The sequence below is a fragment of the Corvus moneduloides genome, chromosome 4 (assembly GCF_009650955.1).
Source record: "Corvus moneduloides isolate bCorMon1 chromosome 4, bCorMon1.pri, whole genome shotgun sequence".
In the NCBI taxonomy this organism is placed as follows: domain Eukaryota; kingdom Metazoa; phylum Chordata; class Aves; order Passeriformes; family Corvidae; genus Corvus; species Corvus moneduloides.
Window position 1 is genome coordinate 73,061,675 of NC_045479.1, and position 27,687 is coordinate 73,089,361.

At 43.0% G+C, this 27,687-nt stretch overlaps 1 protein-coding gene across 4 annotated transcripts in view; it reads left to right on the plus strand.

Annotated features, from left to right (window-relative positions):
- Nucleotides 1-957: 957 nt before the first annotated feature.
- LRGUK (leucine rich repeats and guanylate kinase domain containing) overlaps nucleotides 958-27,687 on the plus strand; it is a 40,350-nt gene continuing 13,620 nt past the window's right edge. For all 4 annotated transcript variants that reach the window (XR_004239693.1, XM_032106592.1, XM_032106593.1 and 1 more), the window contains exons 1-15: nucleotides 958-1,244; nucleotides 3,157-3,264; nucleotides 3,884-3,965; nucleotides 4,965-5,065; nucleotides 5,432-5,513; nucleotides 7,648-7,772; nucleotides 10,569-10,712; nucleotides 13,364-13,444; nucleotides 14,059-14,145; nucleotides 15,982-16,088; nucleotides 19,802-19,921; nucleotides 22,177-22,273; nucleotides 23,363-23,476; nucleotides 25,564-25,765; nucleotides 26,205-26,312. Coding sequence is in view for 3 of the 4 variants with exons in the window: in XM_032106592.1 (XP_031962483.1) it covers nucleotides 1,062-1,244; nucleotides 3,157-3,264; nucleotides 3,884-3,965; nucleotides 4,965-5,065; nucleotides 5,432-5,513; nucleotides 7,648-7,772; nucleotides 10,569-10,712; nucleotides 13,364-13,444; nucleotides 14,059-14,145; nucleotides 15,982-16,088; nucleotides 19,802-19,921; nucleotides 22,177-22,273; nucleotides 23,363-23,476; nucleotides 25,564-25,765; nucleotides 26,205-26,312 (1,741 nt within the window). In the remaining variant the exon portion in view is untranslated. The remainder of the gene's footprint in view (nucleotides 1,245-3,156; nucleotides 3,265-3,883; nucleotides 3,966-4,964; nucleotides 5,066-5,431; nucleotides 5,514-7,647; nucleotides 7,773-10,568; nucleotides 10,713-13,363; nucleotides 13,445-14,058; nucleotides 14,146-15,981; nucleotides 16,089-19,801; nucleotides 19,922-22,176; nucleotides 22,274-23,362; nucleotides 23,477-25,563; nucleotides 25,766-26,204; nucleotides 26,313-27,687) is intronic.

The following is a 27,687-nucleotide window of genomic DNA, read 5'->3' on the forward strand; positions in this document are numbered from 1 at the left end:
TTAGGAGCAGATTGGTGTCTGCAAGATACACGATATGAAAAACAGGACGACACGCAAAGATGTCTCAAAAGCTGTCATTTTGCTTTCCCCTGCTGAGACAGTCTCATCTCTCATTATTTCCCAAATATTTCCAGCTAAATGATATAGATTATTTTCCCCACTGGTTCTGAAATTGTACATTTTTCTTACAGAAAAACACTGCTTCACCACCAACTATGGAGCGTTAATGTGTGCTGGGACAAAAAGCATAGTAACAGAGTTCTATTTCTCATATATATATATATATTTATATATATATATATATATATAAAAAAATTAACATTTCTAGGTCTGCTCCAGTGAAACTGGAGGCACAAAACTCACTTAAAGTCATCCCTTCAGGGGAGGAGAGACACAGTAATTTACTAATCCCTAACAAGAAGTGTTTTCCCCTTCAATATTTTCACCTTGAAATCCCCCTTTAATACTCTTTTTGGCCCTCCCCAATGGAATGGAACAATCACATCTTATAGGTGGGATTCCATATGAGCCATGGCACACATGGAAGCCATTTGCATCCTCAGACGTGTCAATGTTAATATGCAAATAGGGCTTAATGAGGGTCTGGGTTAATTGATGGTTGACCAAAGACGTAGAATAAACACTTTAGTCTCCCTCCACGCACTGAGGTGGCAGTAAAGGCTCTGTCTTCGCCAGAGAAAACACCTCTTTATCTCCTTAAATTGACATATTTATAACGTTTATAAGTTTGTCCTGCTCCTCGACGCGGGAGCGAGACCAATGGCTGCCTGAGGGAGGCGGACTACAACTCCCAAGATGCTCCGCGGCCCAGCGGACGCGGCGAGGGTGCGCTGCGCTGAGAACTACACCTCCCATGCTGCACCGCTGCACGCTCTGCGCTCCTATTGGCTGACGGTGCAGTTGGCGCGATCCCCGCCCTCGGTGGGAGCAGCTCTTTCCGTCTCCATGGCAACGAGCAAACAAATGGCGGCGGCCGGACCTGAGTGGGGACGGGACCGATAGCGCAGTCCCCTCCTCCCCCTCCCTCCTTATCACAGCTCATGGCGGGCGGCGAGGAGAACGGCGGAGAGGGCAGCCTCGGGGAGCGGCTCCCTCCTTCTCATGAGCCGCCGCAGCCCCTCGCACAGGGGCTCCCCGAGGAGCAGCCCCAGCTCGGCCCGCCTCACCGCAAGGACGAGCAGGAGGAGGACGGCGAAGAGGAAGAGGAGTCAGAGTGCTCAGAGGTTCAGCTCAGGGCTCCCCAGCTACTTGGGGAGGGGTGTGTGCTTGTGAGGGAACTACCCTTTTCCCCCTCAGTGTAGATGCGGGGGAAAGAAGGGGGAGTGAATGCGGGAACCTCTCATTTCTGCCTTGTTTAGGGTCCCTTCCATCCCCGTGCTGTCCAGGGTACTTCTGGGTTGTCCCTCTCTCCCAGAAAATCAATTAGATTGGAAAAAACTGTGAAGGTAGTCAATTCAAGCCATTAATCCAGGACTGCCAAGTTTCCTGGCCATATAAAACTACAGATAAACTGGCACATGTGTGGCCAAATGAAACCCCTTTCCTGTTCAAATTCCCAGCCCTTAGCTTCAACAAGCCCCAGGACACAAGTGAATTTTCTCTCCCTGCCCTGCTGGGTTTTAAATCCCAATACCACGAAATACCGCCTCATATTTTGCCTCGTGGAAATGCTCTCCCTTGCTCTAACATGTAGGTACTATCACTTCGATGACTACATTATTTATCTTGGTCCCTAGATTAGCAATTGTCGTGTGGCTCCTCCGAGCTTATAGGAATTTCACAAGCCACTGGCTGATTTTCTCGTTAAACCCACGCACTGGTTCATTAGTGCCATCTGTCAAGCAGCCTCTTCAGCAAAGATTTGTTTTCTCTGAAGAGCAGCGCCGGGCTGCTCATGCTGAACAACTGTAAAAGGGCTTCCAATAGAGTCCATACTGGGGTGCAGCAGTGGTGTTAGTGCTGACTTGCTGAGATGTTCGCATCCGTAACGATGTCCAAAAGAGAGGCTGGGAATAAATCCCCACAGACCGATGTCTGTAGAGCAGGTGGTGAGGGGGATCTTTCCTCCTGACTCACCCACCTTTGTCCAGTGCTGTGGTACATTTATACAGTAAATTTTGCTTAATGTTGCTATGTCGTTACAGCATCATCGCATACACCTGGAACTAATTTACATAGCACGATCTCAGGGTTATCAGATAATTCTTTGCACTGTGCAGGCATTTCCCCAGTTCGGGGGTCTTGGGGGTCTTTGATGAAGGCTTCTAAAGTCTTCTTCGCACTTGAACTTTTCCACTTTATCTTCAGGCCATGCACAGTTATGGTGCTCTTTGGTCCATCTGGTCTTAACCGGCCTAAATTCTTTGTTTTTTGGCTAATTGGCTTTGGCTTGCCAATTTCTCGTTAGTACTACACTTATCTACCTCTAAAACTATACACCTGGTAAGTTGGTTTGGTTTGTTTTCCTCTCTCTTTTTGTCTATTCCACATTTAAGCAGCTAGTTAACTATATACCAGCCATTACATTGCATAAAAAGTTATTAATATTAGATTATATGGGTATCAACAGTCATGATTCAGGTTATATAAGCATCAGGTTATAGGTGTACAAGTTATGATTCAGGCTACATAAGTAAAAGCTGTGATTCAGGCTATATAAGTAGAGAAGGCTGTGCTTCAGGTTATCTTGATAAAAAGTCATGATTTAGGTTATGCTGATATTAGGTTACATAGATTTATAACCCAAGCTAGATAAGCACTTTGTAACTTTGACTTTTATAACTCCGCGGCCGTAATCGATGGGAGCTGCGTGGCTCAACGTCTTGGCAAATGGGTGCTGTGCTTCGACCAGGAGGGAGAAAATTTAAAACCCCAGCAAAAACCTGATGAACCTTCTTAAACGTATCGAGCTGGCACGTGGCATGTTTCTGTTTAGCTGTTTTGAGGGCAGTCACTTCCCCTAATGCCTGCTGCCTCGGTGGGGTGGCGGAGTGTGGAAAGCAGCGTTTGATCGAGGACTTTTATTAAACCCTGTTCCCACTTGAACCCCAGCAGCCTCTGGATTCTACCAAGCGTGGAATTCCCCTTCACAAATCTCCCCTTAATCCATTCCTCCCCTTTCCTGGTGTTGTATAGGGTCGGTTGGAGGGAGTGTTGGACGAAGACACCGCCGCTGAGGGACTCCACACCTTGGGCTACTCGGCCCCTGGGACTGAATATGTTTATCTTCATCTGACGCTTCCAGTAAGTACAAGCAAAAAAAAAAACCCATCAGTTCAAGGTGTTTCCCTGCACAAATATTTCCTTTTCTTAACAGCAAATAGTTGGCCTAGTAAAAATAAAAAAAAAGTCACAAGAAAGATTTTTGTCTCTGCCTGCCAATGCTGTTTCATGTACGGGGTTTTCGATCAGACTCAGAGCGGAGGAGATTTTTTTGGGTTTTTTTTTTCCTGTAGTAGCAACAGCAGGAAGGTTTTTCCTTATCCAGGTGTGAAAATGTTTCTTCCTGCTTCAGTCAGCTGGAGGAAAAAAGCAGAGGAATGTGTGAAACACCTGAAAATGCTGCGTTCAGGAAGTTAAAATGGTTGTGTCTTCTCAAAGATCTCTGCTGCCCCTCCCTTTTCTGTGCAGCTTTGTTTCCCTGGCGTTTTTCCTGAGTGCAGCTCTCTTTTTGTTGTTTCCAAGTCCTTCTTTTGACCTTTTCTCCATTGCTGGCTGCTCTAACATCACTTTCTGTAGATGTCACCCTGTCTGGAGGGACCTCGGGACACCTCTCCGATGTCTCCTGCTCCTGTGCAAGCTGAGTTTACAGAACCAGTTATTAAAATGATTATTAAAATCCCCTTCCTTTTCCTTTTTCCAGGGTCGTGAGTTGAGTGACATCAGCATTCTCTCTGGATACATTCACCTACAGAAAATGGAGCTTTCCTCCAATAAAATTAATGGTATGGAGTAAATACACTGCAAGTTCTTGGGTTGTGAAATCATTTCAGATGAGAAAGGCACTGGAGCACGGAGCTTTAGTGTCACAAAGACTGGCTGACATTTTAATGGTGTAAAATATTCCAGCTCCACAGAACCAGGCTTGATCTCCTCGGAAATATCCATGGCCCATTAAGACCAGCATATGTTTATCAGTGGCAACATGGAGCTTAAACTCTCAGTTTATTACCCAGAGATAAAATCCCAGCAAATATGTCAAGGTTGAGGCAGAGATTTGACAGAATATTTCAAGTTATGCCTCGTATGGTTTTCCCAGCCTTAAGTTTTCCCTCGTCAAGGGTGACAAAAGGGAAAAAAATTACATTGTTTACCTTTAGAAAGGTGACAAATGGAGACTGGGATAAACTCCATCAGCTGCTCCTTCTCTCTGTGTCTTTTTTTTTTTTTTAAGTTAACATCAAGTGGAAGAAGCTGTAGTGGGACAGCCACATCGTTTCTTTCGAGTTCCTTTCACTTGAGGTGCTGGAGTCCAATAATAGCAGCACTTTTGTAAAGCAGCTCCTCTCCCTGCTCATTTTAATGAGGTATTTTTTCTGTGGAGGCCAGATATGAACAGAGCAGGCACTTTTCCATAGCAACCACTCATTTACTCTTCAGCTGTGGCCTAAATACTTTTCTCCACTAATTGATAACTCAGGACAGAGTGAATCTGTCATTCTAGAGGTGGATAGAATATAAAAATATATTCTTGCTTATAGGCAAATCAATTGACATGATGAAAATTAAATGTAGAACCTGGATATTTATTCTTTGTGGTGTATAAGCCATTTTTTTTCCTCTAGGAGAAGGAGTTAATAGATCTGATTTCTGCATTTTGGGCATCACTTTCTGAATGTGCAGCTACAAATTGATTCTTAATTGCTCCAGGATGTAATTATCCCATTTTGCCATGATGATCTCTGCATTCAGGCACAGGATTTGACATTTTGTTTCATTTCTAGATCTTTCCTGTATCAGTCACATGCCTTACTTAATGGAGCTGAATGCTTCCAAAAATGAACTGACCACATATTTCAATTTTAAACCACCTAAAAACCTCAGGGTAAGTCTGCAAAAAAAAAAAAAAGATTAAGGTTTAAATTCAAAGAGATTTTCTGAATCTAAGTTAGATGTTGTGTTTGGGCACAGGCAAAAGTCAATTTTTATTCCTCCTTATTCTTCTTTCTTACCTCAGTTCACATTTTAACAGCTTTTCCCACTGTTCGGCTCTGTCTTTTATTTATGCCTTTTATTTATATTTATGTGGATATTTCTGTGTATTTGATTTATGTTTCTTTATATGGATTTTATTTATGTCTTTTATTTTCTTCCACACTGAACCCCTGTGTGCAACACACAGCGAACTCCCAGCCACAGGAAGTGCTGAAGAAATAACCCCAAACTCCTCTCTTTTTTTTTTGCCTTTTAGGAAGTAGATTTTTCACACAATCGAATCCCAAAAATGCAAGATTTAGCAGCATACCACTCACTCACTAAACTCCTGCTGGATTGTATCCTTTGGGGAATCTTGAATGGGAGAAAAGTTGCTTTTTTTTCTTTGCTGTTTCTTCACATGAAAACCTGTTTTCTTTGTATTTTCCCTTTCATGTCAGTTTTGTCCTTAGAACTGAGATTAAATTGTAATTCTGAGACTGATCTTAATTTACTTAAGCATTCAAAGTGGGCACATTTGGGCAGATTTTCCTGCTAGAGGAACAAAAAAACCTCCTTTTTGTGTCATGGAAAAGTAAAAGGGGAGATGTCCCACAGTCTCTGCATGGCAGAGGTAAGAAATTACATTAGAAAAAGATTTTTAAATACCAGAGCTTAACAAGGAATCACCTTGGAACACTTAAATAAAACAGGAATTTGTTGTTTCATCTTAGGCCCAGCTAATTATGCAGGACAAGGCTGTTTCACTGCAAAGAATTTTGAAGTAAAGGAAAACTTCCTGGAGTTTTTGAAGGAAGCACACGGAGCAAAGGTTGTTCTGCTCCCCACTTCCTCCCTCATCCCAATTTCTGGAATTGGAAGCGCTTTTCTGGCAGAAATCTGCTAAACAGGAACCTGTAAATTGATGTTTCAGAGCTGTTTTCCCAAGGCTTCCCTAAAGATTCCTTCCTGGAGCTTCACGTTGCCCTGCTGCCTTCAAATTGCATCCTGAGAGCTCTCGAACTTTTCCTTTTTTTCTTCAGGAATTGCATCCTGATTCTCTGCTCCCTGAAAAGGAGGAGACAGGAGTAATTTTCTGTCTCTTGCCCATTACCAGCTGATATTAATCCAATGCCTGTTCCACAGGGGAGCAGAAGAAGCATTTGCAGGGCACTCAGGTGACATTATTCCCGAGTTACGAAGGGTGCAGGTGACACAAATCCTGTCACAAAATGGCACCGAGCTGCTCTCCTTTTTGCAATTCTAATTTTCCGTCACAGAGCAAAAACCCTCCAGCAAAATGAAAAAGGAGAGGGGAAAAAAGAAAAGATCAGAGATTTGTATTGTGGGTCTGATCTGTAGGGTTTGATTTGGTTTCGTGCAGCTGCCTTGAATTTCTTCATTTGTCAAGGAAGGTGGTGCTGAAATGGGGACAAAAGTGTTTTCATGGCCACAGAAGAAGCCCCTGAGACAGAGGAGGATGAGGGCAGGATTGGAAATGCAGAATTCAGAACAGCAAAGTGGCACCAATCCGTGTCAAACACTCCTCACCAAAGACCTGGCAGACAGAACAATCGCATTTTTAATCCTAGATGAAAAAAAATACTCTCTGAGATACCCTGCAGAAGCAGAAGTGTTTGGCTTGCATTCACACTGACAGTAATTAAGCTTTTCTTACCATTTTTAAGTGAATTATGATGCAGATGATAAAGTCATTATCGCCTTTTGTGTGCACACACGAGCACACCTGACAGGTTTATGTAGGATTTGTAAAGGTTTATAAAGGAATTGTCTGGGAGGAACTGCCCAAACCAGAAAGAGACACAACTTGGACAAAAATATGTGACAATGTAAGATGAAAGTACGTGACAAAGCTTTCTATTGAATCATTAAGAGGCTAAAATTGATTGTATTATTATTCAGCACTGAGCAATTTGCTGCCTCATGTCGATGCTTGTGGCTTAAACTGTAATTTTTCCTTGTTCAAACTTTTACCTATTCTTGCCTAATTCCAATTACAAAAGAGTCCTCTCCCTGAAGCAGAGTTTCATCTAATTTTGGGCAGATCCAGAGTCAGGTTCCTCTCACTTCGTCCATTTAAAGGAGAAATTTGAGACGGATTTGTTGTCCAAGGTGCTTTGTTTAAGGAATTTGAGGAGTTCTGTTAATGCTGAAGTTTGCTGAGAGGAATCCTAACTACTGGTACTGCTGCTTTTAACTGTAATGTTAATTTAAAAGACACTTTTTCCTCTCAGGACAGATGGCCAGGGTAGAGAAGGTATAATTTAGAGTGAAATAACCCCATAAAGTATCACTGGTTGGTATGACTTGAATAATTTGGGCAGGATGCTCAGAGCAGTGGGATTTAAAATTCCTGACGGTGAAGCTTTTGCTGCCCACACCATAAAATTGGACTCCAGTTGCTAATTTACCACCTAATTACTGCTCAGGTTTTGTGTCCAGGTCTTTTTTTTTCCTGAAAGCTCTGCATAGATAACGAGATTGAGGAGATCCGAGGGCTGGAGAAGTGTCACAGCCTGACCCAGCTGGGTTTGTCCCACAACAGACTCACTGCCATCAGGGGCCTGGAGAATTTGCCTATCAGAATCCTCAATCTGGTAAGAAAGAAAGAATTCTGATGGTTTTCCTGCCTGTCTCTTACCAATATATCAATACCTTAATAAATATGAATATTATCACGCAATTTTTCAGAGATATTTGCAATACTGTGCTTTTTTTCTAATTAATACTACAAAATTTTGCACAGAAACACAACTCAAACCTGTTTTTAATGCAATCCAGCTGCTCTAGAAACAACAGGCTGCTTTTAACAGCTTTTACTTTGTAATAAGAAGTTAAAAATATTTAATGGGACTTTAAAAATAAGTCCCAGAAAACCTCATAGCTCTATTTGGCTGCATTAGTTTTAAGCACCCACATAAATATTTGAAGTGAATGAATCCCTTATCAAGAATAGAAATATTCTTTTCTAATCCTTTAAAAAAAATTTAAAGGTTTTTCTTCTGTTCTGTAGGAATGGGTGTGGAAAATACTGACTCAGATTGGCCCTTGGCTGCTTCAATATTCAGGGAAGGTGTTGACATTTCGCATGTTTTGAATAATATATTCAAAGAGTGTTAATATAATTATGTTTCACATCTGTAATACCTCCAGGAGCTCGCAGTGATTCCCTCAGCAGCGATAAAATGGAATTTGGTCTCGTTTTTACTGGAGAAGATTAACTCAGATTGGCCAAATCCCATCTAAATGTTCTGAAAGGAGCTTCTAGGAGTGTGAGGATCTTTTCTCTAAATACTTTGAAGCTCTTTTCTCTAAAAAATTTGAGCCACAGCAATTCCTTCAACCATTGTGTGCCGAAATTTCCTGGTCTGTTGAAAGGCCTAACGGGCATTTCCTTGGGAATCTGCTCTGTCCAGTGTTGGGAGGTTGTGTTAACAACTAAACCTTATGGATGTCCCTCAGTTTGGTTTTTAGGTGCTGGTATCATTACTGATAACACTGCTTGTCTCTTTTCATTAGCCAAGGAGAGAGTCATGTGGAAGTTATGGAAACAGGCAGATTTTAGTGGAGCATTTTCTTTAGCTAATTAGAATAAAATGCAGGTTTGGGTTTTTTTTTTTTTTAATTTTTATCCTCTCTCTTCCCAGTGATTCAGCTTTCTCTTCCATTTTCCCTTGAGCTTTTTAGGTTGAAAGTTTGGGAGGAGGACTTCAAAACCTGTAAATTCTGCCTTGCTCTACCAAAAACCCTTTATTCCACTCAGGTTTGCAAGGAAAAAAATAAAATAAGAAGCACAGCTAGAATGAACTGGACTCTTAGGAATTTTCTGCTTGGAAAAAAAAAATAGGATCTATCCCCAAATCCCTTTTGTTCCCAGAATTTTCTGGGCACCTCTGGCCCAGCATTTTGCAACTCCGGCTCCGAGTGTATCTGATTAACCAGAGGTCTAACAAAGCTCAGGAGCAGAGAGGGAGCCTCCATGCTATTAATAACCTAATTAAACATTTAAAAGTCAGGAAAAATGTCAAGGACAGACAACTGGATTAACATTAGAGGCAGCTGGCTTGTTTATTTCAACAGTTCCTAAATATTTATTAATAGGAGATGAGGCTTCCGAGCTTTTAGCACAAGGTGAGGCTGATGGCAAAATAAAACTTTGCAAGGTTATGGAGAAAGAATCCTGTGGAGAGGCCATCTGGGAACGTGTGGGAATCACTGGGACAGGGAGGAGCAGGGAATTGCTGTCCCTGCTTGGAGTTTGTGGCAGAAATGAGGCTCTGATTGGTGAGGCCCTGAGAAATGAAACCATCCTGAGGCCAGTGAGAAATCAGGGCCTCATTTGAAAGAACCCTGAGAGTTGGTTATGGGTTCTCAAAAGTTTGGGTCATTTCACGTGTGAAAGTCGGGAAGAACTTACAGGAAAGAAGGGGGTTTTTAATTATTATTTTTTAATCATTTCTGTGCTGTCACTGACGGTGAATAAAGCCTTCACTTAATGTGCATTAATAGGAACTTATGTATTCCAGAGAGATTTTTGTATCTTATCAGGGAATCATTGAATCATGAAAGGTTTGGGTTGGAAGGGACCTTAAAATCACCCAGTTACAACTTCAACACCTCCCACTATCCCAGGCAGCTCCAAGCCCCATCCAGCCTGACTTTGGACACTTCCAGGGATCCAGGGGCAGCCCCAGCTGCTCTGGGAATTCCAGCCCAGCCCCTCCCCACCCTCCCAGCCAGCAATTCCTTCCCAAGATCCCACCCCAATCTCCCCTTTCCCAGTGGGAAGCCATTCCCTGGCTCCTGTCCCTCCATGCCTTGGCCCCAGTCCCTCTGCAGCTCTCCTGGAGCCCCTTTAGGCCCTGCAAGGGGCTCTCAGCTCTCCCTGGATCCTTCTCTTCTCCAGGTGAACAACCCCAACTCTCAGCCTGTCTCCTCTATATCCTACCTTAATTTTTTTCATTATTTATTCTGCAATCACAAGTGTAAATAGAGCCATGATTGCAGAGGGAAATTCAATGTATTTATGTATATATATTCCATAATTTTCCGTGCGTCTCTGCGTTCTAAATTTTGAGTTGGATGGTGACAGGAGTGTTCTTGGGGCCAATATCAGCTTTTAAAAAATGTTAGAGCTCTTTTTATTGCTGTTGTCTCTTCAAGGTGAGTTGGAGATAAGCTGGTCAGCAGAGAGTTGATTCCTTTTTCCAGGAGCTGGAACGTGTCACATCAGGATGTGCATGAGGCTAAATGCATAAAGGCCTGTTTGTGACAGGATTCTCCGTGACAAAGAATCCTCCAATCCAACAAATGACTTTTTTTTCCCCCCTCAGGAATGTTGTTTTCCATTGAGTTTTACCTGCAGTTTCTCTGCTTCCATTTTTTTCCCTTAGAGCTTTAACCAGATTGAGAAGGTGACTGGGCTGAAGAGCTTGAAAACCCTGCAGAAGGTGGATCTGTCCTGCAATAAAATAAACAGTCTGCAAGGCTTGGAGGAACATGATCTCCTAGAGGTGATCAACCTGGAGGATAACCAGGTACCACGCTCCAGGCTGAGCTCAGCTTCTCCTAACAACGCATAATATTTTAATTTTTTAAAACTCAATTCCTTGAAGGGACCCAAAAAAATCATCCAGCCCTGAAAGAAATGAATATTAGAAAAGATCTTTTCCTTTGGTATTTCCCATGTTGATTCCTGGTGTCCTCTCAGCCCTTATTTAATATCTTGGGTGGGTTTATCTTCACTCAGGTGTCCCTTTAGTGCTCTCACACATCAAGAACTCGCAGTGCTCCCCTGGCTGGATCAGACAGGGATGAGTTTGCAGCTTTTCCAGCTTGATTATTCCAGAGGATCTTTACTTACACCACAGCTCTGCTGCTGCCAGCCCTCAGGGGGGGTTCTTAATATCTCTCAGCCCAATTTTATGGCCACAGATTCTTCTGAGCTCTCAGCTGGAAACTCCCTGGAAGGCAGAACTGCAAGAACTCCCTTAAAAAGCGGCTTTTGTCGTGCAGCACAATTTTCTGTACTGGAAGTACAATGGCACCATCCAACTCATTTGAATTTTGAATGCCAAGCCAAATATCCACAATAATTTCGATATTGATCTTCCAGCGTCCTTAACTGAAAAAAAAAAACAACCCATCAATTCATGAATCACTTTGACATCAAAGACAGATCTGTGAGGAGAAAAAAAAAAAAAGAAGTGCAGGAAAATAAAAATATAAAGCAGCAGTGGAACATTTTCTGTCATTTTTCCCCACTCACAAGACAGATTTAGAGGATTTAATTCAAGTCACTGGGGATTCTTTTTCTCCCTGTGTTTAGGTTGACATTTAAAAGTACCTCAATTGCAGCAGACAGGAAACTCTCTAATTATTAACATTAATAACACCACTTCCATTGCCTTATTTATTTTCCACTGTTCTTTAACAGCACATAAAAACCTCTTAATTTTACCTCATCAAAACTTGCCTCTTTGAACAACGTTATTGCAACTGAGTCACCCTTTTCTGAACATTGCCTTCTGAAGAATAATTTAAAGGGGAGTTTTAATTAATTAAAATATGGAGTTACTTCAGCTCAGAACCTCTCAGAATGATCTTAAATTCTTGGTTTTTCAAAAATGGGCACAGTAAGTTTATCTGCAAACCAAGCCTCTTGTAAACATTCTGTGATTTTCAACTGTTGATGGCTGGAATTCTGGGATTTTTTTAAGAAATCCACTCAAATCACATTTAACTTGGTCAAACGTGTCCTGGATGGGCTTCTTGTTATCTCAAAGTGAGTAGTGGGTTGGCTGTGGTTGAGGTTTGTGGTTTTAGACACTTTAGACACAAGGATTGAGTACGAATTAGGGAGAATCCGAAGTGGTTTAGGTTCAGTTGGGCTTTCAGTGTTTAAAAGGGGCTATAAAGGAGATGGAGAGGGACTTTTTACATGGAAAAACACAGACAGGAGAAAAGGGTTTTACACTAAAAGAGGAGGGATTTAGATTTTATTAGGGAGGAATTGCTGGCTGGGAGGGTGGGGAGGGGCTGGAATGGAATTCCCAGAGCAGCTGGGGCTGCCCCTGGATCCCTGGCAGTGCCCAAGGCCAGGCTGGACACTGGGGCTTGGAGCAGCCTGGGACAGTGGAGGTGGCACTGGATGGGTTTGAAGGTCCTTCCAACCCAACCCATTCCAGGATGATTCTCGGATTCCATCTTTCAGCAGTGAAAGAAAACCAGGCTTGTTGGGGGCACAAAAACCTTGAGTAAACCCAAAAACTGAGTGCCCAGCTTTCCTTTGTGCACAGATGAGACCACAAATGTACCCCTTTTTCTTCTTTTTTTCTCTAAACTAACCAATTATGAGATATGTTTTTACTTACAACCCAGATACTAACTTTTCAAGTTCTGCAGTGCAGAACTTTTGACCCAATGACAGAACATTCAGATTTGTGAAGAAGAAGGAGAAGAAAGAGGACACAAATCCACACCCAAACCCCTCCATTTTGTAACCTATTCTTACTATATCCCCTAAACATAATTTTCTACATTTCTACGTATTTTTACCCTGTGACATAACTTTTAATTCCACAGCAACTACCTCAGTGTTAGCTCACAATTTAGGAAACTTTTCCCAGGGTTTTGGATCGAATGCAGTGTGCTTCTGAGGATCACTGCCTCTCAGCACTGAAAGGCTGAAACCCTCAGCAGCCAGGGTTCCAACACAAATAGACTGGACCCTCCAGACCCCCTGATTTATCCCTCTGGATACATCCAAGGACAAAAATCCGGGTCCTTTTTAGCCAAGTGCTGCAAGTTCTGTAGGATGAACTTGAACTTCAGTGAAAAGAAACTCATAGAAGGGGTTTTTTTTTTTTTTTGTAACTACTCAGCCAGAGCACGAATTTAACTGCAGAATTGCCTCACTTAAGCACATCAGCACATAAAAGCCAAATGTGTTAGGGCTTGACATTTGAAAGAACTGGAAAAACGCAGGTGCTTGGAAATTGCTGTGTGCATTATCCTGCTGCTCCAGCTCCCAGCCAAGTTGTCTTCTTTTGTGCCTGGAAGTGCCTCATTGAGTGCAGTTAACTTGTAAACCCCTTTTGTGACTTGTAATGATTTTTTTTTTAATGCCCACATTTGAAGAGCAGGGATTAAAATACTTTCTTTATGCTCTGTTTCTGTCCTTGATCAGGTGGCTGAGCTGAGTGAGCTTAAATGGATTGGAGATCTGCCTCTCCTCAGAGTTTTAAATCTTCTAAAAAACCCTCTACAGGTAAGCAAGAACCAAAAATGAGAACCTAAACGTGATGGTTTGGAGCACACCAGAATCCTTTCAGCCTCAGTTTCTGTCTCTAGAAGTGGACAGGTCATTTGTCCTGAGGGATCAAAGATAATTCTATCCCGACTCATGTGAGTTCCAAATTTTGTATGAATTTTACAGTCATTTCTGATGGCAGAAAGAAGAAAAATATTAAGACTTTAATTTTTTCTTGTAATTGCCGGGTTTTTATTGGTTTTTATGAGACTGGTCTGACATGGCACACAATGAAATTAGCAGGGAAAAGTACCTGAAATAAACTTCTCCTGGATTTCCATAATCTGAAAGGCTTCTCCTGCTCAGATGTCCTTCTCCTAAGCAAAGTCTGATCATATCCCTTTTTAAATTCCCATCTTGGCCTTGTGAATATTGTGGTTACAAACTTTTGAACAACTCAGCTCCCACTGAGCTTTTGAAGGGTCAGTTTGGGCAGTGTTTTGACACCCTTCAAGGTAAAAAACTTTTATATTGCAATGTATTAAGGCCAATTTAATTTCAACCAATTGGAATGAAATGCTGGCTGGGTGAAATTAAGGATTTTTTGTCAAAATGGAAACTTTGTCCCTCAGGAACAAGGAGAGTATTGGCTCTTGGCGATTTTCACGTTGCTCCAAATCACAGAGCTGGATCTCAAGAAGGTTTCAGTGGAAGAAAAGGTAAGAAAACATCATTTCGTCGTGGAATTTTTCTAAATAAAGAAGATAAAATCTGTGTTTGCAATTGTAGGAAACCTCCTCCCCCAAAACCTGCCTTACAGAAATTCTGTTGGATTAGAAACCTTCCCCTGTTGTGGTGCCTTAAGTGGAATTTGGTTGCTGCATGTCCTGTGTGGGCCCAAGCCATGCTGGAACTGCTGTATTTCAGGGAATTATCCTTTCCAAATGATCCTTTCAGGAAACCCATCACTCCCAACTTTATCTGTATAAATTTTGGAGCTCTTTAGTGCCAGGCTCTCTTCCATCCTGAACACACAGACAACGATACCAGTGTAATTTACCCCAACTACCCAAGGTGTTGATCTTATTCTTTGTCTTGTGTGCCAACCTGTTTTCCTCTCAATATAATTTTGAATATACTAATGAAATTTTTCCTTCTCTATGGACTGTAAAAGTAAACCTGAGTGACTGGTTTAGACCAGCATTTCACTTCTGAGTGAAACTATCTATTTCACAAAGTCCTCTCCTCATGTGATTTTAGGCTGCCTCCTCTAGGCTCAGGAACTCTCTTGCCAAACAATTTGGAGGCACCAGCTCTTCTGTCTCACTGACACCAAATGGATGTGCAGGGATGTGGGTTGGATCAGGAGTGTAGTTTGGAAGTGGAATTCCTACTTGTCCAACTCACCACGTTTGATTCTCACCGTGGAATAGTCTTGCAATAAAAGAACTGAACTTCCTCCAGGGTACCCTTGAGCAGCTGATGTGCCCCAGGATGCACCCACCGTGCTCCCAGCCACTAATTCAGAGCAAAGGACCACATCAGAGCTAAAACGAGTTCCCTCCTCCTACTTTCCCCCTGAAAAGTGGGGACATGGAGCACTCAGTACGGAATGTTTCCCTGTTTCACCATGCTGCTGGCTAATACAGGCATGGCTGCCACACAACCATAGAATTCTAGGCTGGAAAGGACCTCATGGTTTATCTGGTCCAGCCTTTTTTTGGGAAAAGCACAAGATGGTCCAGCCAAATCCTACAAGTGACCAACATTAGGGAATCCGCCATTTCCCTGGGGAGATTATCATGGAATCCAGAATGATTTGGGTTGGAAGGGACCTTAAAGCCCATCCAGTGCCACCCCTGCCATGGGCAGGGACACCTTCCACTGTCCCAGGGTGTTCCAAGTCCCATCCAACCTATTCCTGATTATTCCAACGGCTGATTGGTCTCACTGTGAAAACTTTATATCCCATTGGAATTGTCTGGGTCGTTCTTAACCTATTTCTGAGTGTGTAGCGTTAATAACCCCCAAAATGCACAACTCATTAGTGGTCAGCAGAGCTTCCAACAGAATGGATGGAGGGAATCCTTGGAGTCTGAGTGCTCTCCCTCCCAGGAAAGACAGGAAGGCATTGTCAGGAGTTTGCTCACTTTGTTAATGCCCGTTCTGTTCCTTTTCCGATGAATAAACGAGTGGCTTCAGTCCCCAAGGGTTTGAGTTTGGCACCTTCCACCAGCGCTGAGAGGATGCAAATTAATGGATAATTAAAACCTAAGCGAAATTGCTTCGCATCCTATGTGGCATCCTGTTTTCTTCCTGGGAAAAGGTTGAATATATTAAACATGGTGAGCAGTGTCTGGCTGCCTTCCATCCACCTCTCAAATCATCCTTCAATCCCTTCAAAAGATTTCTGCCCCCAGCCAAGCCCAGCACAAAGCCTGACCCTCAGAAACACAAAGCCGTCGTTATTGCTGGTGATCTGCCAAGCCTTTTGCAGCTGGAGACAATTCCATCACTTCTCCCCTTCCTTTTTTCCCCCTAAACTGTGGGAACAGGTCGCTGCCGTGAACAGATGGGACCCTCCTCCAGAAGTTGTGGCTGCTGAAGATCACAGGATTCATGTTTTGTCCAACATTCTGCAGCCCCAGAGAGTCCTGGACAGGTGAGTTCATTTCACAGCTGCTCCTGACGGTGGCACTCAAGTAAAGCAGAATATTGTCCCATTCAGAGGGACTTTTTTTTTTTTTTTTTTCCCAAGGAGAACTCCTGCAGGATTCTGTCAGCAGCCTGGAAATGAGGCAAATCTGATTTGGTTCACATTGATTATGAAATGAAGCTCGTCATTCACCTCTAAAGTCTGAGACAGATTGTCCACGGCTCCACTCCCTTTCCCCAATCTGTTGGAGCAGATGGTCATTTGCACCACAAATGAGAGATGCAAAATTCCTCTCCCTATCCAAAGGCACCGGAAAAATCCCTGGAGGCAGCAGAGAGCTGGAAAACTTCTTCCCATTCTGCTGATGCCTCCTCTCCCCCTTGCTGGAATCCTGGTGGGATAAAATGATTTTATTTGGGGGTTTTGGGGCACATTTCATATTCATAAGGGGAAATTTCCGAGTTTTACTGGAGGAGGAGATGATGCCAACTTCCATTAAAAGCATGGAAGGGAGAGGCAGGTGGATGCTCTTTTCCCAGTGTCACCATTCCCATGCCAGGTGACTTCTCCCAGTCTCGTTTCTCCTCTGAAAAATGGGATTTTTGCTGCTCTGCAGTTGTGTTGAGATATTTGAGGAAATCTTGGAAAATTCCTTGATGGAATACACTATAAATATATGTGGATTATTATTGTGTTGGCTGCAGTGGGCACTGAGATCAACCTTTGTGCCCCACACCCCGCTTTGGTGCTGAATGCATTCAGAACTCAGTAACCTGATTGAAGATCCAGGATTTAGTAACTCAGAAATGTGTATTTTTTATTGTGACTCTATTTTCTGGGATCATCCACAAAAAACCAGGAGCCTTTCCAGTGGTGACGACAGCTCTGGGAATTCTTAACAGCCTATTAAAAACAAAACCCCAAAGATTAATTTATTTATTTTTGCAAGGGTGGAGATTCCTTAAAATAGAACACAAAATTGGCTTATTTTTCTTTAACAAAAACCAAACAAACCCTAAAGGCATGGATTCTTTCCAGGGCTGTGTTTAAATATTTGCTCAGTGGATGTTGGATGTGTGTCCTCATTGCCTGAAAGGAGGAATTCTGCCTCGTGCCAGAGGAGCTGTGCACACAAACACAAAAACATCAGCCCAGCCTTTGTGGGACCGCCCCAAAAATCCTTAACGATGCCTCCAACGCTGGCCCGTGCTCAGCTGGAAAGCACTCAAGAGTCATTAATGAAATCTCCCTAATTGTGATGCATTAGTGCCTTTTCCACCCCTAAAATGCTTTTTTTTTTTTTTTGGAACCAGATTGGGGGAGTTCATTTGCATCTCTCTTTCTCCATGAGGTGATAATTAATTCTGGCTTAGTGATATCTTTATTATCCCAAACAAAACCCAAAAACAAAGCAAAAGGTTCTACTGTTGCCTGGCCTGCAGGCACAAAACATTGAATTTCCAATTCTTTTCTTCTCTGTCTCTTTGTGATTTTCTCTTTAATTATGTGGTAACACACCAGTGAATATTATGGGTATTTTCTCCTCCCAGAAATGCAGGTGACATTTGAAAATGTTGCTCAGAGTGACAACAGCTACAATTTAATAGCGGAGGCTTCTCCAGGCTGTTGGGCCAGGACAGGAGGATTTTTGGAGCCTGTCGAGGGTGAATCCATTCAGAGAAGAACCAGAGCGTGATTCTTTTTGACAATTAAAATAATTAAGCATTGGAACAATTTACCAAGAGTTCTCCACAAGTGGAAGGTCTTTAATTAAAATATGATTGAATGGAACCCCGGGTATGAGGCTGGAAACAGGAACTGACTTGAGGAATTCCTGTCGCCTCGGGATGAGGGGAGGATGATTTAGATCATCAGAATAGTCCCTTTTGGCCTTAAAATTTATTAATTTCTCACAGCAATGCCCACAAAGAGAAAGAAAGTTGAAAACGAACCCAAAACTCTTTTCCAGAATCTTCTTTCAAGCTCTAGGAACCCCCAAACTTTTAGTTTTGAGAACCAAGAAGTGATGATGTCATTGAAGACAGGATTATGGGAATGTTCTCCCTGATCTCCTGATGAAATTGTAAATCCCAGGAATTTGAGGACCTGGGGAATTCGAGCAGTGGGAATTTATTCAAGGGGATTTGAATTTTGAGCGTGATCTTGTCGAGGGATGATGATTTATTGGGACATTATTGGGTGGAACACTTCCTCGTGGAAGGAAAGATGCCAGAGGAATTCTGCATTTTCCAAGCCTGTAACAGCTTCTGTGCAGGGAGAAGGAGAAAATTCCTTATTATAAGGACTGAGGAGGCCCTGGCACAGGATTCCCAGAGAATTCCCCATCCCTGGAAGTGTCCAAGGCCAGGCTGGACAGGGCTTGGAGCAACCTGGGATGGCAGAAGGTGTTGTGAAGGTTCGGAAGGAGATGGGCTTTGAATTCCCTTCCAACCCAACCCATTCCATGATTTTATGTGGTGAACAAAGGTTCTGCCTTCCCAGCCCTGCCCTGCCATGATTATTCCCGAAGGGAATGAACTTGAGCAGGAAAAAACCCTTTCTGCAACATCCTGATCAATTTTGAACCCTACTCACTTCAGCTTTCTTCCCACCTCTGAAATGGTTCTCTTATATTTTTTTTAATTTTTAAAATGCATTTATTTTCTTAGATTTTTTAAAATGTGTTTTTACCTTCTGCAGGATTTTAAGGCATTGTGCTGATGAGCTTTTTGTGCTAATTATGTCCATGTGGCCTGCTGGGTAACAGAGCTGCTTTGCTGCTCCTAAAATAGGAGGAAAGCCATGACTTGGGAATTCTCTTCCTCTCTGTTTGTATGGGAATGTTGTCCTTACTTCTTACAGAATGAGTTATTTGTGAGAGGAATGGTGAAAGAAATGTATTCTCTTTTCAGGTGTCTGTTTTAAATCCCATTAAATGGACAAAGAGGCAGTTTTCTTCCACTTCAAATTTAGTTAAAATTATTAATTAATTAAAAAATCACTGAGTTTGGAATGATTTCAGTTATTTATGACCTATTTCCAAGTGGCATAATCTTAAAATCGACCTGAGCACCCACAATTCTATTTTTAGCTGCCTAAATAAATTGCTGGATACTCAAAAGTGCAGGAATCCTCTTCATTCTCCTTATTTACAGCTGGAAGTGGAAAATCTGAGGATCTAATCCTCAGCTCAGCATGGAGAAAATGGAGAGATTTGTATTTTTGCAGCGCTTTGGGCCCTTTCATTGGGGTTTTATTTGTGTTTGGTGGAGTTTTAAGGATCTGAGTGGGGTTTTTTGTGTTGGATTGAAGAATTTTTACACTTTCACCCGGCACGGGACGTGGAAGTCAGCGAGGTCGTGCAGGAGAGTGGCAAAATCTGTAGGATTGAGTCCAGGTTTATTCCAGTTATCCTGCTCATTCAAATATTCCCATCTCTGGAAAACTCCTCAGCAAATCCCAGCCCTTTAGGAAAGGCTGGAGATCAGAGAGGTTGGAGTAAAAATGGCATTATTCCTTCTGCAAAAGAGGCCTTTAATGCAGATTTTCGTGCTGTTTTTATGTTTAGAGCACCTCAAACCCAGCCCTGAGTTTTGCCTACACTGTGAACAACAGGAGATGAGTTGAAGTGGTGATAAAATCTCTGTAAAGGTTTATAAAAAGTTGCTGAAATTTGATTTTTAGGTGATTTCATGCCCTCTGGTTTTCCTTTCTTGTAGCACTTTGCCTGCTGCTGATGATCCCTACCCCATGCTGGTGTTGCTGGGCCCTCTGGTCTGTGGGAAGAGGGAACTTTCTCTCAAGATCTGCAGACAATTCAAGAATTTCTTCAGATTTGGGTAAGTTCTGCTCCCTAAATTAAAAAAAAAACACCAGGGGACGAAGGCTGGAATTGCTGCTGGTTTGGTTTGTGGGTTTTTTTTAAAAAAAGAAGGTAAAAACAACCAATAAATGCTCATTTTGCTGCGTTTTCTCTCTTCCCAAGGCTTGACTGCCTGAAGTCATCAGTGAGAGAAAAGCTATTGAAATTATAAAATCCTTTTCAATGGTGAACAGAAAATAGAAACAAAAACAGAAACAAAAACCAAACCAACAACAAACAAACAAAAAAAAACAAAAAAAACCCCAACGAAACAAAAAACAAAAACCATTAAAAGCCCCAAAAAGCCAAAACAACAACAACAACAAAAAAAAAACAACAAAAAATTCCAACAAAAAAAACAAAAAACCCCAAAAATCCTGGAAAAAAAAACCAAAAAAACCAAACCAAACAAGAAAGACCACCAAAAAACCCCACAAAAAATACCCCACAAAAACCCAAAAATGGGATATTTAGTGCTCTTTTCATTGAGCTCTTCTATCTGAGCACCTTTCAGACCCCACCACGTGCTGGGAGGACAAATCCTCTCTGTTGGAAAGGCCTGGATTAGGATCCTTGGTGCTCCCTGGGGATTTAGGGGAGAGAAACTCTTCCTTTCCAAAGGAAGTTCTGGCTGGCTCAGTTCAATCCCCACCGTCTGATACCTGATTTTAGGTTTGCAAGATGTTCCTTCAACCCATCCATCCCGTTTTTCCCAGTTCCTGATTTCCATAGGTCCCATAGAGCCAGCACTGCTCTGTGTTCCGTTAATTCTCCATTTTTTAATTGCACTTTATTTTTTATTGCATTTTTTTATTGAATTCACCCATTCATTTTCTTTTCTTAAGGAAAGACCTGTTATGTGTCTGTAAAAATCCCTTTTTTCCCTTTCTTTGGAAAAAAATCCCTTTCTTCCCTCTGCTTTGAAAGGCTACTTCGGAAATGACAAAATAAATTCAGCACCAATTGAAATTTTCCAAACACTCCGTGAGGGGATTTTTTTTTAAAGCACTGCTTTTGTATTGTGTGTTTTATTTCCTACAACTTCCATGCGTGAGGGGAAGGAAAAAAAATAAATAAATAAAAGAGAGACAGAATCTTAACAGAGCAGAAAATTGCAACCATAAAGCAAAGTTGTATTTTAATTGTTCGGAGGGGTGGGGGGGAGATTTCAGCGATTTTATGGCGCGCACTTCGAAATTTCAAACATTCTGCTCATTAAAAATGGATTTCATGCAAGGTACCCTGGCAGTTTGAATGTAAACATGGCCTTGCAATTAAAAAGGGGGTTGAAATGTATGCAAGTGTTGCAAGAAACGAAGTGAAATTGGCCCCTCCAACCATCTGGCTCGTGCTCAGCAGTGACCTTTAAAGCTCGGTGTGTTTGTGTTACCTCGGAAAGAACCAGGGGGAATTTCACAGAGCCCCTGTGCAACTCGCTGCTCTCATTTGCTGAGGAAAAAGTGCCACCCTCTGACGCTGTCACTGAATTCCTCAATGGTTTCCAGCCCAGCTCCCTGGAATAAATGAGCAGAAATGGCACCAAACAAGGAAAAAAATCGGATTTCCAAACAGCCGCTGAATACTTCGGTCTCAAATTGCTGCCTGCATTAACTCGCCTGGTTTTTTGGGTTGGTTGGGGGTTTTTTTTGTGGTGGGTTTTTCGTGTTTTATCCTGGTGGGGAGCTCAGGTAGCTGAGGTTTATCCTTATGGGATAGCAGGGATTTACTTTCCCTGCCTTTTATCCCACTCATCCCCTCGGTTCCAGGATTGTTTCTCCCCTTCCCATTGGGGATGTGTTTAAAAATTGGACTTTAGAGCTCTTTCTTAACCTCACAGTTCAGCCCAACTCCCCCTCTCCTTTTCCACATTTAGGATTGGACTTTATATCATCCCCAAGCTGACAGAAGTGGGGAAAAAATGGATTCATCATTTCTCAGTTCCAGGCTGCTGTGACAGCTTCAGTTCAGGCCATCCCAGGCTGGGGGGGGATTTATAGCCAAAATATCACCTTACATTTAACTTTTTTTTTTTTTTGGTGTATTTCTGGGTTAATCTTTCAAATCTGCAGCATTTTAGGGGTGTGATTTGCACCTTTTTATATTTCTCGTATTTCTTTGCTCCTTAAAACACAATTATTTATAGTTTCCCTGCTTTCCCTTCCCATTCCTAGTCCATAGCTGCTGCTGTGATTGAAAACAGGTTATTTCTTTATTATCCCATCAATCTCCCAGGCCCTGCCACACCACCAGGACAGCTTACTTTGGGGAAGAAAACAGACTTGATTATTATTTCATTTCTCAAGAAGAATTTGACAAAATGGTGAAAGGAGTAAGTACCTGACTGCTCTCCTTGTAGCTATTTCCTGCTCCCACAATGAACTCAACTTCTCCGTCCAGGCCTGATTTATTTTAGGTTTTTTATTAAGTTTGTGCCTGGGTGTGAATGTTTATTCACTCACAGTTGTGTTGTTTAAGTTCACAGACAGAAAGCACAAATTTCTTTGTGTATTTGTGCTGTGTTTTCTGCCATAAATGAGTTTCTAGAAACCAATAAATGGGAAAAATGGTCAGTGGGGAATATTTAAATAATAGTATCATGTAGAAACAAATTCATTTTCAGACACAAATATAGTGGGGCATTTCTTGGTTTTATTTTCTCAACATTTTCCAGCAACCTTGTGGGGAACTCCTTGGAAATTGAGCAAATCCCCCCTAAAGGAGTGGAGTTTCTCTGGAGGTTTTCTGCCTCCAGCTGCTCTTTTTGATGCCTTTTGCTGCCTGCAATAAAACCTTGCCTTGAAAAGCCACAGCAGAGCCCATTATTTGTATTTATACAAAGGGGGGAGCCAGCAGAATCTGAAACAACTGATCTGGCCCTTAATGATAGCAATAATCAAGGGGTTTCATTTTAAAAGCTTTATAATAATTTTTATAATTATTATAAAATAATCTGCTTCCATCTCTCCAGGGCTGCAGTTTTCAGGTTTGAACTTCGAAATGCCTCAGCCAATTCCACATTCTCCTTGCCAGATGTGTTGCAGTCCTTCCTTTTCCATGGAATCTCCCGTTTCCCATGGCCTGGCCCTTGGAATCTCCTATTTTTTACATGGTTTGATGTAAAATCACCAGAAGGATGCCCCTGGCTTTGGATTTTCCTTTGCAGTGGGAAGGAATAACCCAGGAATATTGTCAGCACTTTGTTCTCAGGATCCTGGAATTTGATTATCCATGAACAAGCCCAGCTCTGGGTGCCCTTCTCTGTTAATTTTGGGCTCTTGCTGCCCTCAGTAATGCTGATTTAAATGGGAAGAAACTTCGTAGGGAGAGAAAACAAAGAAATCCAGAGTGATTCACTCATTTAAGGAAGTTGTTTCCCTGGAAACATTTCCTTTGGCATTATCCTTGTTCTGAATTTCAGGGAAAGTTCCTGGCAACCTACAAATACAGTGGCCACTGCTATGGACTGGGAAGAGACACCGTGGAATCCATTGCCAGGGAGGGGCTGGCTACCTGCATCCACTTGGAAATAGAGGTGAGGATCACCTGTGCGTGACCATTTCTTCATGGGATGTGGGACAGGGTGAGAGGGAACAGCCTCAGGTTGTTCCAGGGGAGGGTCAGGTTGGATATTGAGAAAATTTTTTCCTGGAAAGGGTGGTAAAGGATTGGAACAGGCAGTGGTGGAGTCCCCATCCCTGGAAGTGTTCAGGAAACTCGAGGATGTGGCACTTGGGGATGTGGGGCAGTGGTGGCCTTGGCAGTGCTGGGGGAATGGTCTTAGAGGGCTTTTCCAACCTTGGTTTAGTCAGAAGGGTCCCTCTGTTGGTTTATTTTTTTTCTCAGTTTTAAATTTCTGGCCTATTTTTTCAACCTTCAGCAGCCTCATCTCCTCACAGCACCTCCAGCACTTCCCATTCCAGCACCCTCAGCTTTCCAGCCATGAGCTTCCCACCCATCTCCACCCTACAGCAGGACCAGTCCCACCCCTAAAAACCTGTTTCACCTTTGCTGATGAAGCCACAGAGGGTTTGTGCAGCTCTGAGGCGATATTTGGGGCAGAACTATTAAAAAACGCAATTTTTTTGAGGGGGTGCTTTTACCTCGCTGAGATTTCTCAGGTGCACGTGCACCAGTGGAAGAATCTCAGAATCTGGGCCATGCTAGGAAACTGAGCTACAAAGTGTCAAAACCCATCTCTTGGAACCCCAAAAGCTGAAAGTTTCAGCTAATTTTCTAATTATACTTCTCATTTTTAGCTAATTTTCTAATCATGCTCCTCATTCTCTTAGATAAACCTTTACTAGCGAGGTGAGGTGACAAAAAGGAAAGACTTGCTGCATTTCTATCCAAATTATTCCTTCAAAATGAGCTCTAGCCGGGGCAGATTCCAAAATGGGAGACTCCACAGAGTGCCTGGAATGTGGCACTGACTGAAACAACAGGGATAAAAAGAAACGCAGGAGACTGCAGTGCTAGCACAGGACCCCTAAGCTGAGCACCCTGATCAAAACCTGACACTAAATGTCATGAATGACAGGACGATAATTTTGTTTGGGAAACCGGTGATCAAAAAAACCCCGATTTTCAGCTGAGTACCTTGGCGCTCACGAGGAGTTTGGGCCCAAAATAAATCCCTGCACATCCGCTGGCTTGCACGTAAATGTACAAACCACACAACAGCGGCTCCTTGCTCAAATGAGCAACAATTTAGTGCTGCACTGCAGCTTTTAAGTGCCTGTGGCTCAGCTGATATTAAAGAGCAAATTAATAACTTCATCTCTGGGTAGCTCCGTCTCCTTTTTCCCCTCAGTTTTGACAGAACTGTGAATCACCCTCGGTCTCCACTGATAGGCACAGGGTGTGTTCGTTGTCTTGCCAGGCAGCCCTTAAATTTACAAGGCAAGAAAAATAGGAGATTAAATATGATGGACTGGGGTGCCTTTTCAAGCTGTCAATTCCTCGCCCAAGCAGATGTGTTATCAAATAATTTAGGAGAAGGAACTTAATGGAACGTGGTGTTTATTCATGAGGAGCTTAACCCAGCTCTACAGGCACCGACTGTAACTTTTCCTGGGAATTACCAAAGCTGCTCTCGTGGACAGGCAGCTAAAACCCCTTTGTCACCGAAGTTTTTAGATCACACAGGAATTATGCAGAGTTTTGTATCGCTGAGGGCTCTGAGAAACAATAATGGTGAGTTATGGGTGGGGGTAGAAGGTGCCGAGTCCATTATCTGCTGCAGGGCTCGTAACAAAAGTGATTTAGCACTATTAAAAGGAATTTTAATTGTGGGCCATGGGCTGAGACTGAAAATTTAGAGCTGTTCGTTGCCTTTAATCTAGAGTATGTCGGGCTCATAAAGGAGACTGACACCAATTTTAAAAGTTAAAATCTTGCTGAGCCTACACTTGGAGTCAGAGAGGCTGCTACGAGTCTGACCCTCACTTCCGTGTTGGATTAAACGTTTGCAGTGCTTCCCCTTGGCTCTTGGAGCCACCAATGCCTGCAGAGCAACTTCCAACCAATAATTCGGGATAAACACAGAGAAAAAACTCAGCTGCAAGTTCAACAAACGCTCGGTTTCACGAGAACCCCTTGGTTTTCTGCTCCGTTTTCAAGGGTGTTCGTAGCTTGAAAAAAACCTACTTTAAACCCAAGTACATCCTGTTGATACCAAAGGACAAAGGAAAATATGAGCAACATCTGAGGAGGACAGGATTGTTCAGCAGGCCAGAGATTGAAGAGGCAGTGTCCAGAGTGGACATGTACCTCCAGATAAACCAGGATCTCCCTGGATACTTCGATGCAGTCATCAACACGGGTGAGTTAATTGCTGGATGGGATTTCCTTTGGGATAATTAGGAGTTGAAGATGGCAGGTGGTAGACAAGAATCCTTCTCTAGTTCATTCTCACAAATCACAGTGTGTAGAGGTGATTTTTTGGGGGTTCACAGAGCGCTGTGGTGTGAGATAGTGCAAGTTTGTCCACGTGGCATACAGAGCTCACAATTTAAATATGGCCCTAATGAAAGAAGCCGATAGGAAAAGATTTAGGTGAGTGCAGAGCCTGAACTTGAGCTTTTCTTGAATGTGCTGGTTATGAAGGTGAAGGTTTTTTCTCTCCAAGAGACGAGCTGGACAAGTTAAAAATGTATTGCTGTGTCAAACTCGTGTGATTTGTGTCTTTGCGCTGACGGAAAGTTGGGTTTTATTCCGTTTCTTTTCTCTCTGTGCCATGAAATGCATTTCCCTCTGTGCAGATGAGCTGGATGAGGCATTCGCAGAGCTGAGCCTCCTTGTGGAGGTCAACCTGGGCTTGAAGCCACCTGGGATTTTTGACAGCACTCAGGACATCAACAGCAGGGCAGGTACTGTGGCTGGCAACTACTGGTTTTATCAGCAGAATATTCCTATTTGTTGTTAAAAGAGTTGAAATCTGTAAATGATGCAGCCTGGGAGACCTGAAACCTCCTCGAGGTTCTCTGCAGTGGCTCTCCCAGGCTGATTCCTCGCTGCAATCTGGATCTGTCATGGAGATCTTCCCAAGTGCTTTACATCCCTGAGGGTGCCCTGAGGCAATAATATGAAAAGAGTGAGTGCCTGACCCTTCTGAGAATGGATTTGGGCTCTGGATGGAGTTCCTGACCCTCCTGAGGATGGATTTGGGCTCTGCATGGAGTTTTCTGACTCCTCTGAGGATGGATTTGGGCTCTGCATGGAATTCCTTACTCCTCTGAGGATGGATTTGGGCTCTGCATGGAGTTCCTGACTCCTCTGAGGATGATTTTAGGTTCTGGATCCCCCATTCCAGATAAATCCTGAGTGAGGGGTGCCCATGGCTGAACTTTGTGCCTCTCAAACTCGAGCAACAAGAAACTGGGATGGCACCAGGACTTCACTTGACTCTTTTCCCCAGGATAAGCAGGAAAACCAGGATAGGAAGATGAGAAGACAACTTAAAAATCCACTCCAAGTGCTTTTGGGGTGAGCCACTGATCCCAAACAATCTGTGGTGTGTTTAAAAGAAGCCTTTTAGCGCCGGAATGGCTGAGGCTGGAGCCTCGTGGCCACTTCCAGCTGATCCCAGTGCTTGTTCTCATTCCTGCTTGTGCAGTTGTGTGTAACTTGGGCCAGGGAATGGTTCCACCCAAAATTTCATGGAATTCCTGAGTTGGACCCACAAGGATCATCCAGTCCAACTCCTGTCCCTTCACAGACACCCCAACAATCCCAGCCTGTGCATCTCTCAGAGCGGTGTCCAAACACTCCTGGAGCAGCCTTGGGAATGCGCCCATTCAGTGCCCCACCATCCTCTGAGGGAAGAACCTGTCCTAAAATCCAGCCTAAACCTCCCCTGGCACAGCTCCAGCCAGTTCCTGTCCCTGTCCCAGGGAGCAGAGGTTGGAGAGACCCCGATGAGTCTCCCCTCAGCCTCCTCCTCTCCAGGCCGAACACACCAAGCACCCTCAGACCCTCCCCATCTGGATTCCCGCATTAACACAGCAAAAACAAACCCCAAAACTCCCCAAAATTTTCAGACAGATCAATTCCCTGATCCTAGAGCCATAGAATCAACTCCAGGAGGGAAAGGGAGGGAGAACTTTACTGGGAAAAAACAAAAGAAACCAAACAAAAAGACATTATGGTAAAAAGAGGATGTGCAAGATGAATTAAAAAGCAACTCATTCCTATGAACTCTTCCCTTTGACTCCAGGATTCCCATGGTTTATGGATGTTGGTTCC